At 45.3% G+C, this 14,836-nt stretch overlaps 1 protein-coding gene across 7 annotated transcripts in view; it reads right to left on the bottom strand.

Annotated features, from left to right (window-relative positions):
• Nucleotides 1-14,836, bottom strand: part of ANKRD7 (ankyrin repeat domain 7) — a 163,228-nt gene that overhangs the window by 43,593 nt on the left and 104,799 nt on the right. For all 7 annotated transcript variants that reach the window (XM_026648724.1, XM_026648725.1, XM_026648726.1 and 4 more), the window contains 4 exons: nucleotides 13,075-13,250; nucleotides 12,725-12,818; nucleotides 10,358-10,435; nucleotides 5,541-5,675 (listed from right to left, as the gene is read on the bottom strand). In XM_026648724.1, coding sequence (XP_026504509.1) covers nucleotides 5,541-5,675; nucleotides 10,358-10,435; nucleotides 12,725-12,818; nucleotides 13,075-13,250 — 483 coding nt within the window. The remainder of the gene's footprint in view (nucleotides 1-5,540; nucleotides 5,676-10,357; nucleotides 10,436-12,724; nucleotides 12,819-13,074; nucleotides 13,251-14,836) is intronic.

Here is a 14,836-nt window from a genome sequence, read left to right as displayed (position 1 = left end):
TTTTCAAAGATAATCGCTAATGGCTCAGATATCTTCTCAGTCAGCTCCTTGAGTATTCTAGGATGCATTTCATCAGGCCCTGGTGACTTGAAGAAATCTAATTTGTCAAAGTAATTTTTAACTTGTTCTTTCCCTATTTTAGCCTCTTCTGATCCTACCTCATTTTCACTGGCATTCATAAAGTGGTATGTTTTCTTTACTAGGATGAAAAAAACTAAACTATCCCTTTTAAAAATCTAGCAATCTTTACATCCTTCCCACACCAGTGTTGGCACATAGAGAGGAATGGAAAAGACTTGTTTCCACCCTGTCATTTGCTGCTGGTTCCATTTGCTCTGTGAATAGAGATCAACTATTTTACCCTCTCTGCTAAGAGCTCTTCTTAAGGTTTCTCTTGGGTGCCTTTGTTTCCTCACACCAGATGGTTTCTACTTGAGAGCTTCATGTGGATGTCTGTGTTGGCATCTGGAGTATACGCCCCAGATCTGTCCAGCACTTCCTTCTGATACTTTTGGAAACAAGTTGCTTGTTGGCAATTTCTCAGATCTCTGCTGATGATGAAGTCTTTCCAACTAATGTCCAGAATCTTTCACAGGTAGAGGAGACATAGCTGGCTCCCAGTCTGGCTGACTCCCAGTCTGGTCCAGTGAGCCCCCTCCAAACGGTTGCACTTACTGGAGCCGCTGGTCTGCCACTTGAGCCTTGCAGCAGCTGCAGCACAGCAGTTGCTCAATGCATACCATGCTCACAGTTGCACTTGCCCTACTATGACTTTCACTGTCTGCTCCAAGCCCTGCTCCCACTCTAGCCTCACTCTCCCGGTCCATTCTGGTTTCTGACTCCTTGCTCCGACTCTTGGCTACGTTCCTGACTACGACTCTGGCTTACCCTTCAGCTTAGGCTTTGACTTCTGACTCGGGTTCTAACCTTTGGCTTGTCCCTTTGACCCTGACTCCAGCTTCACCTTTGGACTAGTGACTGATCCATGGATCTTCACTTGCCATTACCCAAACTGCCACCACAACCACCAGGCAAAGTCCTGTTCCACTCACTAGGTTGGCCGCACACACCCTGACAGCTTGCAGTTTGAACAGCCCACAAAAAACCAGACGTAGGGAGGGCATGGGCTTAATGACATGGAGGTTGCTTCTGAAACAATCATAGTGGGAGCCCCACTCAACCTCATGGACTTAGTAGGCGCCTTACAGGAAAAACGAGCCCAGTTTGCTGCACTTCGAGAATAGAATGCAGTCCTGTAGGCCCAGGTGCAGGCTCACGAAATCCAGGCCCAGGTGACTGCACTACAGAACTGGAATGCCAGCCTCCAGACCCAGGTGCAAACCCAGGCAGTGGCTAAAGTCCCTTCGACTCTCACACCTATTATCTGTGAGTCCAACGTTCCCCTACCGGACAAGTTCAATGGGGACTGGACCAAATTCCAGGGATTCTTGAATCAATGTCACCTTGTTTGTACTGCAACCACAATAATACCCCATGGATTGCTCTCGGACTAGGAATCGTGATTATTTGGCTTACTGGAGAGGTTCTGGGGTGGGCTTACCCACTATGGGAGATGTTTAGCCTTCTTTTCAAACATTTTGAGACAATGGAAGATATTTTTGACAATCTTAACAGAGAGCACATTGCAGAATCTGTGCTCCATGCCCTCCAGCAGGGGTCCCGGTCCATTGCCAGATACACTGCTGAGTTTTGATGCCTGGCAGCCAATACCTGCTGGAACCAGGCTGCATAATGACACCGCTTCTGGTAAGAACTCAGTGATTCTATTAGAGATGAATCAGGGGCACTGAGTGGCTCTGACTGATCTGTGCATCAATATTGATGGCTGACTAACAGAACGAGGCCAGGAAAAGCAGCGCATCCCCCGACCCTTACTGAATCAGACCCGTCCGTCCTATGCAACTCCAGGTAGTCTACAATACCCCGAGCCAATGTAGATTGACCAAATTCAACCCTGCCTCTCCATCAATGAAAATAAGTGATCCTGGGCTCTAGGACTGTGCCTGTACTGTGGAAAATGTTCGCATTTTGTGGTGGGCTGCTGACCAAGAACCACCATCCCTCTGAGTCAGGAAATCCCAGAACCCAGCCCCAGTAGCAGGGCCAGATCTGGGTCAGTACTTCACTCTGCCAGCCCGTGAGCTGCTCTGCCACTGCACTGCTGGAATCCAGACAATCCCCAACCAGCGGACCAGTCCACTTCATCTTCTCCTTGGCACCTGGTGATGCCTGTCCTCTGTTTGGAGGCCCTGGTTGACTTGGGTACGTACGGTAACTTAATTGACTAGGAAGTTGTCAAGGATCATCGGACCCCTACCCTCCACAAGGACTTCCCCTTCTCGAGTGCGTCGAGACCATTGATGGGTCACCCCTCTCTTTAGGGCCCATCACATATCAAATGGCATCCCCTGAGGTCATCATCAGCAGCAGTCAGTAGGAAATCATGCAGTTTGGGTTGATCCACGCCTCACATTCATTTATTTACGCTCTCTTTGAGCCAAAGCTACAAGCCCTCCAGGAATATCTAGAGGAAAACCCAGATGGGATTTTATTCATCCCTCCACCTCTCCAGCTGGCACCTCTATATTCTTGATAGCCAAGAAGGATGGCTCTCTCCAACTCTGCGTTGATTACTGGGCACTAAATCAAATCATGGTGCGCAATTGATATCCTCTTCCCTTTATTAATGTGCTTGGAGAGACTCTACTTAGCTCGGATCCTTACAAAATTAGACCTTCATGAAGCATATAACTTGCTCAGAATATGGTAAGGGGGTGAGTGAAAGACAGCCATTTTGAATATTTGGCTATGCTGTTTGGCCTCTGTAATGCCACCGCTACCTTCCAGCATTTTATGAATGAAGTCTTTAGGGATATTCCATCAGTTCATGGTCACCTATTTAGCTGACATTCTCATTTTCTCTGAAAATCAAGAGCTCTGTATCTGTATCATTCTAGACTGGCTTAGTCAGAACCAACTCTATGCCAAGTCAGAAAAATGTGAATGTGACAAGAACACGGTGGAGTTTCTGGGTTATGTCGTATCCCTGGCAGGACTCACTATGGACTCCTGCAAGGTAGCGGTGATTACAGCCAAGTCCTTCTTTGAATGGTTCCAGTCTGTCTTATGAGTCCTTATTTGGGGAAGACCTAGAGAGGAAGACCAACCCCTCTTTCTCCCAGGAGAAGAGTCCAAGTCCAGGGGTATGTCCAAAACCACTATAGCCTTGGTAGTGAACTGTGTACAGGTGGCAGGATATTCAAATGAGGGCCCTGGGGCAGAGAAGAGTCTCACTGCTTGTTCCATGAAGTGTTGCTTGAGGCACAGATCTCTGGAAAACTGTGTTCTTCTTTTGAAAGAATGGCTGATACTGCACCTTTCTTTAATGTATCCCTCACAAAAACTCAAAAGATAGCACACGTAGAGGGCACTATTTGAGACACACACCCCACAACAGGCAGTGCTTAAAGCTCAGTGAGTGCTGCATGCCATCGATGCCTAGCACTGAAAGCCAAGTCCTAAATACTTTAAAAACAAAAATAAAATCATAAAGGAAGCCTAACTACTGGGTACTAACTGCTAAGTAACTATTTACAAAAAAGGCAGAGATCTGCTCACTGACTATGCAGAGAAAAAAACATGAGGTAAACTACAAAGAGCGCTCTGACTCAGGCCACGAGCAGTGAGAAGGAACTGATTACGGGTGTGGTGGCATCCCCGCTCTCCCAACATAGCCTCAGGAGAGGCCATGAGGAGGCGTAGGGCACATGCACCATCTCAACAGGTACTGCTGCAGAAAACAGTCTGGCTCCTGTGCACCAGGCACGCACACACACACACACACACACACACACACACAGGGCCAGATTTACACTTTAGGCACCCCTAGGCACAGCATTTTCAGTGCCCCCCTGCCTACAGTGGACCTATGTGTAGGGGTCCTGGCCAATTTGAGGGCCTACATAAAAATGGGCGCCTAAGCCTTGGAAGAACCGCTGGGTGGAAGCCCTGAGCCTGGTGCCCCGAGCCCAGGCAGGAGCGGGGTGGGGGGCGGAAGCTCCGAATCTGGGTGCCCATAGCCCCGGCAGCATTGGGGGGAGGCAGAAGCCTCAAGCCTGGGTGGCGTAAGTCCTGGCTGCAGCCACGGGGGCTGAAGCCTTAAGCCCCAGCTGCAGCCACTGGGCAGAAGCCCTGAGCCTGGGCCGGCTGGAGCCATGGAGGGCTGAAGCCCTGAGCTTGGGCACCCAAAGCCCCATGGCAGGAGCAGGAGGGAGGGTGGAAGCCTCCGCCCAGGCAGAAGCTAATCTTAATACCTGGCTATTGCAACACATTGCCTGGCAACTCTGAAAAGAGACTCCTGAGGGCTTCCATAAAAATACACAGTGTTCCCATATAAAACACATTTGGAGGGAATTTGGCTATAAACCAACATTTCAGTGGTCTCATTTACAGATGAGCTATAGGTACTAAATATGTGGAAGAGGACATAAGTCTCACTAGTCTCAAGAAGAATCCCACTGAGACAGAGGCTGTTCTAAGATTGGAACAGATTGATGAATGTCCTTGAATCTCTTTCCTGAAAGAAAGATTTTGGCCAGAGCCAAGTCCAGGATGACTCTGTGAAGGATAATCTTAGGTAGGAACAAAAATGAAATTATCCCAATTTAGATGGACAGCTAAGGATTGGAACAGTGTCATGTTGAAGAAATGTTTTAATGCTTATTGAGACAGTAAACAATTAAACCTTATTGAACAATAAAACCTCTTTAACAATTTTTATTGTTTCACAGGAAACTGGCAAGACAAAGGAGTATGGAACAGGATATGTCAGAAAATACAGAAACCCCAGTTGATAAAAGGTACCTTCTGAGTTGTGGCCAGGATCAAGGTTGATGTTGTTCCAAGGTTTAGTGACTTTTGGAAAATGAAAATTTTTGATGGTACTTTTTAATAAATTTACCTGCACAGAAAGTACTAATAAGGGGAAACTTGTTTTTATTTATTTTAAACTAAAAAGTATAGCTGAGACAGCCATCAAGATTTCCCGGGAACTCCTCCAGTCTTACTGCATACAGTGAAACTGAAAGCTGATGATATATAAGGGATTGCTGTGGTTCCTCTCCAGAAGTGGTGCACAAAACACATTAGTGAAGTCAATGGTTGTAGAACTACAGAGCTATGTGACTTTCTTGGCAATCTAACACAAAGAGCATACACTCAAGAATGTGGATCTATTATATGTTGTAGCTTTAGAGAATGTGACAGTTACTGGCTATCATATCATCATATCATATAATATGCCACATCACCCCTCAAGAGACACAAAATATTCCAGATTTTTAAGAGGCTCTCCGCCTTCTGTTATAAAATTGTCAGTTGACTTCACAGAATTTGTATGCCACTGTAAGCATGAATTTCACAGGATACTAAGAAGGGTGACATAAAATGAAAATGTAACTATTTAAAATACAGATATAGCTTAAAAACTGACAAATTATTTGGGTATTTTTTTGACTTACTTGTTCCAACATCTCAGCCTTTTCCCTGTCAAGTTGAGATAGACGAACTCCAAGTCTGGATCTGGACTTCAACTCCTCCTCCCACAGATTATGTGTATCTTTTGCAGTCATTGATAGCATGGTTTGTTTTTGGACCTACAGAGTAAGCATTTGCACAGAACAAAAATGTAACAAACAAATGTCAAGATTATTGTCAGGCTGGAAGTTATAAAAATTTTAGTCACATATGAAGGCCCTAATTATCAGTACAGTAACTCCTTGCTTAACATTGTAGTTACGTCCCTGAAAAACTATACTTTAAGCGAAACGATGTTAAGCGAATCCAATTTCCCCATAAAAATGAATGTAAATGTGGGGCGGGGGAGAGTGGGTTAGGTTCCAGGGAAACTTTTATTGCCAGACAAAAGTGTATGTGTGTATATATATATATACACACACACACACACACACACACACAGTATAAGTTTTAAACAAACAATTTAATATGTACACAGCAATGATGATTGTGAAGCTTGGTTGAGGTGGTGAAGTCAGAGGGGGGAAGAGGGTGGGATATCTCCCAGGGAATGCCTTACTGCTAAATGATGAACTAGCACTCGGCTGAGCCCTCAAGTGTTAACACATAGTTGTTAATGTAGCCTCACACTCTACAAGGCAGCAGGAATGGAGGGAGGAGACACAGCATGGCAGAGAGAGACAGAGGAACACACCGTGAGAGTGAGTGAGAGTGTGTGTGTGTGTGTGTGTGTGTGTGTGTGAGTGAGTGAGTGAGTGAGTGAGTGAGAGAGAGAGAGAGAGACACGGACCGTGTGTGTGTGTGAGAGAGAGAGATGCGCATTGCCCCTTTAAGTACACTGACCCCACTCTAAGTACACTGCAGGAGGCACCTTGGAGCAGCTCCAAGGCAGAGGGCAGGAGCAGCATATGGCAGTGATGAGGGACACCTGATCTGCCCGGCAACTGATAGCCTGCTGGGCAGCTGCCGCACAGGGAACTTAGGGGAGCTGATAGGGGGTCTGCTGGTCCACCCTGGTTCCAAGCCCCCACCAGCTAGCTCCAACGGGCTGCTCTTTCTGCAAGCAGTGGACAAAGCAGGCGGCTGCCAAAGAACGTTATAAGGGAGCATTGCGCAACTTTAAACAAGCATGTTCCCTAATTGATCAGCAACATAACAATGAAACAACGTTAACCGGGACGACATTAAGTGAGGAGTTACTGTACCTGTCTTTTTATCTGCTAATTTCTCTCTTAAGAAGCCCATCCAACAATCTATAACAAGAGGGCTGTCTTGTTACTTATGACCAGGAGGCAGCAACAAAGAAATTAGAGGAACAAACCCATAGGGGCCCACTCCAACTCAACTCTCCAGAATGAGGTCTTCCATAGCTGGAGATCATATGAAGTATAAAGTTAACTCAAGAAAGAAAACTAAAAGCAACACTGGGAGAACTGGTGGATAGAAATGGCATGCCGTATTATATATCTAGAGAAAAATCAGCAGGTGAAATTTCTCTATGTCTAATAGAAGGCAGGCATTGATGATTAGAAGCAAAAATATATAAACACTCACTCCAACCACTCACACAAATTTTAATATTATGTACAGATTTCCTGTCAGCCCTACACCAACCTACAAGACTTCTGCTAAAGGATGCATCAAAAGAAGGCAAACTTATACAGCCTGGTAAAACTGTGGATACTTGATCATGATGTAAACTTGCAAATTTCTTGCATGGGTCCCTTACACTTACTTACAAAGTTGCTGTAGACTGACTGAATGGTAATAATGCCTCTGCTTTTTGGCAAGGAGAAACTCCTTATATTGTAGGCTTCCCCAACAATTCCTGATCCACTTAGAGATAGAAAAAAAAGACAGTTACCTTTTCCGTAACTGGTGTTCTTTGAGATGTGTTGCTCATGTCCATTCCATATTAGGTATGTGTGCTTGCCACGTGCACCGGTGCCGGAAGTTTTTCCCTCAGTGGTATCCGTAGGGGACCGGTTCTGGTGCTCCCTAGAGCGGCGCGCACATGCCATGGTATAAGGGGCGCCACTGGCTCCCCCCACCCTCAGTTCCTCCTAGCCGGAAACTCCAACAGTGGGGAAGGAAAGTGGGTTATGGAATGGACATGAGCAACACACCTCAAAGAATACCAGTTACAGAAAAGGTAACCGTCTTCTTCAAGTGCTTGCTCGTGTCCATTTCATATTAGGTGACTCTCAAACAGTGCCAATAGAGGCAGGTAGGAGTTCACGGGGATGTGTAGATTGCAACACAGCTCTGCCGAACCCAACATCGTCTGTGGCTTGCTGAGTGATGGTGTAGTGCACCATGAATGTGTGAACTGAAGACCACTGAACTGAAGTCGCAGCTCTGCAAATGTCCTGAATGGGAACATGCGCCAGGAAGGTCGCCGAGGACGCCTGAATTCTGATTGAGTGGGCCCTCACAATTGGCAACGGATGGACCTGTGCCAGCTCATAACCGGTCCAGATGCAGGAGGTGATCCAGTTAGAAATCCTCTGCGATGACACCGGAAGGCCCTTCATGCGGTCTGCTGTCACGATGAAGAGCCGGGTCAACCTGCGGAAGGGCTTAGTACGCTCCAGGTAAAACGCCAAGGCACATCTGACGTCCAGGGCATGCAGCCTCCTTTCTTCCCCAGTGGTGTGCGGCTTCGGACAAAACACCGGGAGGAAGAAGTCCTGGTTAACATGGAAGGAAGACACCACCTTCGGCAGAAAGGCTGGATGGGGTCACAGTTGAACTTTGTTCCTGTAGAACACTGTATACAGCAGCTCCGATGTCAGGGCTTTAAGCTCCAACACTTGTCTCATGGATGTTATCGCCACAAGGAATGCGACCTTCAATGACAGGTGGGAGATGGAGCAGGAGCCCATAGGCTCCAAGGACTGGCCCGTGAGCCTAGAAAGAACCAAGTTAAGGTCCCACTATGGGACAGGTGCCCGGGCCAGCGGGAAGCGTCTCTCGAGGCCTCTCAGGAATCGGACTGACATGTCGTGTGAAAACACTGTCTGACCTTGGATTGGCGGGTGAAAAGCAGAGATAGCTGCAAGGTGTACTCTGATGGAAGGGAGGGCCAGCCCCTGGTACTTAAGATGGAGCAGATAATCTAAGATAGACTTCAAGAGGAGCGCGTTGGAGAGATGGTACGCTCAGATGCCCAGTGGGAGAACCTTGTCCATTTAGCCAGGTAGGTTGCTCTAGTGGAAGGCTTCCTGCTTTCCAAAAGGATTTGCTGGACCTCGTTAGAGCAGGCCCGCTCCTCCAAGTTCAACCACGCTGCATCCACACCGTGAGGTGAAGGGGGGCGAGGCTGCGGTGTAGGAGACGCCTGTGATCCTGTGAGAGCAGATCCAGTCAGTCGGGACAGGGAGCAGCCACTGCCAGGTCCATCAGTGTGCCGAATCAATGTTGGCGCGGTCACACTGGGGCAACCATGATGACTTCAGTCTTGTCTCTCTTGACCTTTGATAGGACTCTGCTGATGAGCAGGATTGTACTATCTATCCCCATTTTACATATGGAGAAAATGAAGCACATTCTAACACAGGGGCGGGCAAACTTTTTGGCCTGAGGGCCACATCGGGTTTCCGAAATTGTATGGAGGGCTGGTTAGGGGAGGCTGTGACTCCCCAAACAGCCAGGCGTGGCCTGGCCCCTGCCCCCTATCCAATCCCCCCGCTTCTCACCCCCTGAAGGCCCCCCCGGGACTCCTGCCCCATCCAACCCCCCCGTTCCCTGACGGCCCTGCCCCCGGAACCCTTGCCCCATCGACCCCTCCCTGTCCCCTGACCACTCCCGAAACCCCTCCCCCTGACTGCCCCCCCCCGCCACACCATCCAACCCCCCCCTGGATTCCTGCCCCCATTCAAGCCCCCCATTTCCCGCCCTCTGACCGCCCCGACCCCCATCCACACCCCTGACCACCACCCCGAACTCCCCTGCCCTCTATCCAACCCCCCCGTTCCCTGCCCCCTCACCGCGCTGCCTGGAGCACCGGTGGCTGGCGGTGCTACAGCCGCGCCACCCAGAGCATCAGGACAGGCAACCGCGCCACCCAGCTGGAGCCAGCCACACCACCGCGCAGCACAGAGCACCGGGTCAGGCCATGGCTCTGCAGCTGCGCTGCCCGGCAAGAGCTCGCAGCCCCGCCACTCATAGCATTGCATCGGTGGCGCAGTGAACGGAGGCTGCGGGGGAGGGGGCTAGTCTCCCAGGCCAGGAGCTCAGGGGCTGGGCATGAGGGTCCTGTGGGCTGGATGTAGCCCGCAGGCTGTAGTTTGCCCACCTCTGTTCTAACATGTTCAAGATGAGATGGCAATCCACAGCTGAGACAAGAACAGAAAGTTTCCCACATTCCACTCCTGTGCCTTAACTACATAAGCATTTCTTCCCTATAGGCCACAAAACACATTATGCATGAAACTGTTCAAGTTGATGAAAACATTACATGTTTACAGGGGCGTCATAGACTTTAGGGTCAGAAGGGACCATTATGATAATCCAGTCCGACCACACTCACATAACCTCACCCACCCCACCTCAGAAAAAGGAACTGTTAAACTCATAATATGGCTCTTAGGAAACATATAAACAAGTCCTTACTAAGACACCTTGCTCTATAATAGGGTCTTGAATGCAACTCCCCTGGGTATTGTGTAATTTCCTCCCTTCATACAAAGCTCCCAAACCAAAAACAGTTATTTCATTCCTGCCCCACAACCATGGTCATTTATAACAGTTTGCAGAGGAGATAAAAAGTAATGGCCATGTGAATTGTGTCTTAATTTACCTGCTGATTTAGCTGTTCTTCTAAATTGATTTTTGCTGTCTGTAAGCCTGTTATCAAGTCTTCAAGGCGATTATGAACCTATACAAGTATTAAAAAAAGATATTACATTTGTTACTTTCCACACTCAAGTTCATATATAATTACAGAACAAAAGTGATGCAAGAAACAAACAAGTACTGTGAAAATTTCTAAGGACAGTCAGACATATTCAAAGAATATTTTCCTTTTTGTATTATTACATACCTGCCATACCTGTTTTGATGTCTATGTCAACTGATTATTTCCCCTAACATTCCAGACATAATGGGACAGACAGCCAGGCCAGAGACATCCTCCCCTGGCCCTCCTCAGATAAGGTGGGAAGGGATGGGATGGGGAGAGTGTGGCTAGGCTAGGGGTGGGGTCATGTCGGGAGTGGTCACAGGGGTTACTCCCCTGACCCCCAGCTTCTCCCCCTCCAAAACATTTTCCCACCAGTTGCTGTCCCGGCCCGTCAGGGTAAGCAGCTGGCACGCCGGGACACTTTGTTTACTTAGGTTTACCTCTGTGCCTGCAGACGCTCGAGGTAAACAAACCATCTCGGCCCACCAGCGGCTTATCCTAATGGCCCGGGAGCCAAAGTTTGCTGACCCCTGAATTATAGGGTCGGCTTATGAATGGGTCATAAAATTTTTCCATTTTTTACTTATCCATCTTGGGGGGGGGGGTCGGCTTATAAACAACAGGCTTACTATCGAGTATATACGGTACCAATCATTTGCATTCATAGAGTATTTTGACTCAACAATTCTACATGTCACAAGACTATGAACTATGTAAAGTGCAGTAACTGTTGTGAAAGCATGTATACCCTATTCTCAGAACCAAATATTCTAGGCAAAAATTAGATAAAGTTCACAGCCAATATAACCTCAGCTTTTTACTGTGGTTCATCATCTAGAAGAGAACTCAGAAGAAGTGTGGATCTGCAGAGTTAACATACAAGTCTCTCCTATGTTATTTGCCATATATATATAGAGAGAGAGAAACACAGAGGGGCCTCTGTTCAGATCCATTCAATTAATCTCTAAATCCAGGCCTGTTATTACACTGCAGGTGTCTCAGTACCTGAGGGTATATGGTGGTACTTCATTACATATAAAATCTCTTCCACAGCATGCCTAGAAAAAGCCTAATAGTACCTTTCTCTCCCTACCCCCAAACTACTTCCCACTTACTCCAGTGATTGAAATAGACTGTGAATACCGAGAATAATTCCTCTCGGAACAACTTGCTTCTGCTAGCATTTCTCCTCAATTTCCACACAGTCCAACTCAGGGAGCTACTGGACCATGTGACAAAAGGCCTATCTTTGAGGAAGAGGTGTACGGTAAGATGCATCTATATTAGACCTGAAAACAATGGCCTTCATGGCTAATTTGGAAAGATGAAAACTAAAGATGCTCCCCATATTGCTTTGCCAGTTTGGGTGGAGTGGACAGTTCAACCTCTATGCCCATTCATATTTGACTTCTCTATGACACTGCCTACAAGGGTGTCAATTAGTGACAACTGTCGTGGTGATTTCTCTGATGTGGACTTTATTTAAAAGAAAAGCTAGCTACCACAGAAGAAAAATGGATCTTAAACAAAAAGTCAAAATCTCACAGAAGGTACCACAGGGATCCAACTTTGTTGTTTATTGCACATCACTAAACACAATATTAGGAAGCAAAGGGAAAATCAACTATACATAGCAAAACCAACCTCTGCTTATTGAAAAATCTTATCAGCTGACAACCTAAAAATGATTTTTTCCTTCTATACATGTGTTCTTCCCCTATTCATTGCATATTTAAACCTTTACAGTTCTTTCATTTATATTATATTAAAAAAATTCTAGCCATGAAATCAGTTGTAAAAACTGAGAAGCCAACATATAAAACAAGGGATATAATTCTATTCAGATGTTCTGATGATTTCATTTAGCATCAGCAGACTAGTGCGGAAGTATTTTATCATCAAAATCCCAAGGGAATTTCTATTGATTAGCTTGTTACATATATGTGTTTAACAATATACATGTCTAATGAATGTTTGAAAACTTGTCTGCTTTAAAATCTTAAACATTCACATTAGTATTAATAATAAAATACATCACATTGAAACTAATTGAATATATAATGTCACATGAATAATAATAATACATATAATGCCATCTCAAAATTCTCAGAAACCCAGTATTTGGCTATATTAGCCTGGGATTTTCATAAGATCGTAACTCCATCAGATTTGAGAATCTATTCCCCTTAGGCTCCTTTGAAAATCCCAGCCTTAATGCATAGATGCAATACACTCACAAGAAAGTTAAGCCTGCGGCTGACTTACGGAAGCAGAATCCTGCAGGTCTTTCTGAAGTACCTCAATTCTGCTTGTTTGCTGTTTGGTTGTAGCTTCCAATCTGGCATTTTCAATTTCAAGTCTTAAAAGCAAATAAATGTTTTAATATGTAACAATATGATTTTCCTAGACAAGTCTCTACATCCACAATAGCACAAAACTTGAAATAGTTTTGAAATAATCATTTACATATGAATTTCATAATCTAAAACTCATTTTAAAATTGTATTTAGTATTTAATTCTGTAATTTGTAATTGTGTATTAGCAAAAGTCCTTTTTTTTCTGGCCATATTTTAAACAATAAAACCTGATTTCAACATGTTGGTAATTTTCTTACCTTTGTATATGTTCTTCCAGTTGTTTTATAGCATTATTTGTTCCAGATGATGCTATTAGAAGGTCTTGCAATTTCTGGGAAGAAGCATTCACTTCTCGTTCTTTACTGTCCAATGCATTCTTCAAATCATGAACACGTCGTTCAGACTGAATATACTGATCTTCTGATTCTTGCAGCTGTAAACAAAGCAAATTAAAGGTAACTGACGTTTGAAGTGCAAGTATTTAAACCATTATTGAATTTCAGATGAAAACTCAACTTCCTGTACATAAACATTTGTTTTAAATAAATCCCTGGTCCATTTCCTTTCCTTTCTGTCCAGATGTCTGAAAGCCTTGTCCATGCCTCATCTTCTTCCTCAATTATTACTGCAACATCCTCCATACTGGCCTCACCAGTCCCATATTGCTCCTCTCCAATTAGTCAAAACACTGCTGCACAAATGATTTCTTCTCATCTTATAAGACCACGTCACTCTTTGAATGTCTTCACTTGCTCCTCCTTGCCCACTGTATCTCGTTTAAAATCTTCATCCTTACCTTAAAGTTGTTGCACAACTTTATAACTGATCTGATATTTTATTATTTGTATTCCAGTACTTCCCAGAGGGGATCAGGGCTCATTGTGCTAATCACTATACAATCACAGAAAGAGATGGCCCCTGTCCCAAAGAGCTCACAAGATCTTGGTTGAAACAAGATGAAGCATGTTGGTGTAATAAACAAACTGAGGGTATGAAGATGAGAAGATGGCAGCAATGATGAGAGAAAACAGGAGTTACACGAGTTAACTTTAAAAAAAATGAAGTATACAGATTGATAGCTAAAAACTCGGTTGCAGAAAATACTACAAAAATAATCTGTTGCACAAATAGATGTAATAATCCAATATTTCTACTTTTCTGGAGAAGTCAGAGACTGAACTGAGCTAAAGAATTTATCTACAAACTAGATCAGGGGTTCTCAGACTTCATTACACCGTGACCCCCTTCTGACAACAAAAATTACTACAGTACCCCAAGAAGGGGGACCGAAGCTTGAGCCCACCCAAGCCCCACCTCCCCGGGGGGGGGGGTAGGAGAGAGCCAAAACCCCACCTCCCCAGGCAGGGGGCCAAAGCTGAAGCCTAAGGGCTTCAGCCCCAGACAGGGGGCCTGTAACCTGAGTCCTGCCACCCAGGGTTGAAGCCCTCGGGCTTTGGCTTTGGCCCCAGGCCCCAGCAAGTATAAGTCAGCCCCAGCGACCCCATCGCAACCCACTTTGGGGTCCCAAACCACAGTTTGAGAACCGCTGAACTAGATAATATGTTAAGTAAGAGACATAAACATGCATCTTCTTTGTCCAAGTGAGGATTTAGTTACTCTAAGACAAATTGTTATCAGGTATGTACCACAGTTATGAAAGAATATAAATTACTTAAATGTCATTGTGTCTCAAAAACAAGTTGCATCTTAGATGCCTAGAAATAATTTTAAGTCAATAAGTGTTTAAAGTGCTGAGATGATGAAAACTACTCATTGCTCTACTCTAAACAAACTGTATGTAGCTGCTGTGAAACGATAGCTGAAAAAGAAATAATGAATACCGGAACCGGAGCTTATACATTTTTCAGAACACATGGTTTGTGATGTCACAAAATGGACAACTCCTTAGATAATAGAGAAAAGTGTGAATTGAAGAGTTTATTGTTTCTAATGTAAGACGTAAACCATTATTAAAAAGAACAGGAGTACTTGTGGCACCTTAGAGACTAACAAATTTAT

Source organism: Terrapene carolina, unplaced genomic scaffold, assembly GCF_002925995.2.
Source record: "Terrapene carolina triunguis isolate 2854851 unplaced genomic scaffold, T_m_triunguis-2.0 Scaffold68, whole genome shotgun sequence".
NCBI classification, from domain to species: domain Eukaryota; kingdom Metazoa; phylum Chordata; order Testudines; family Emydidae; genus Terrapene; species Terrapene triunguis.
This window is presented reverse-complemented; position numbering and strand designations above follow the sequence as displayed.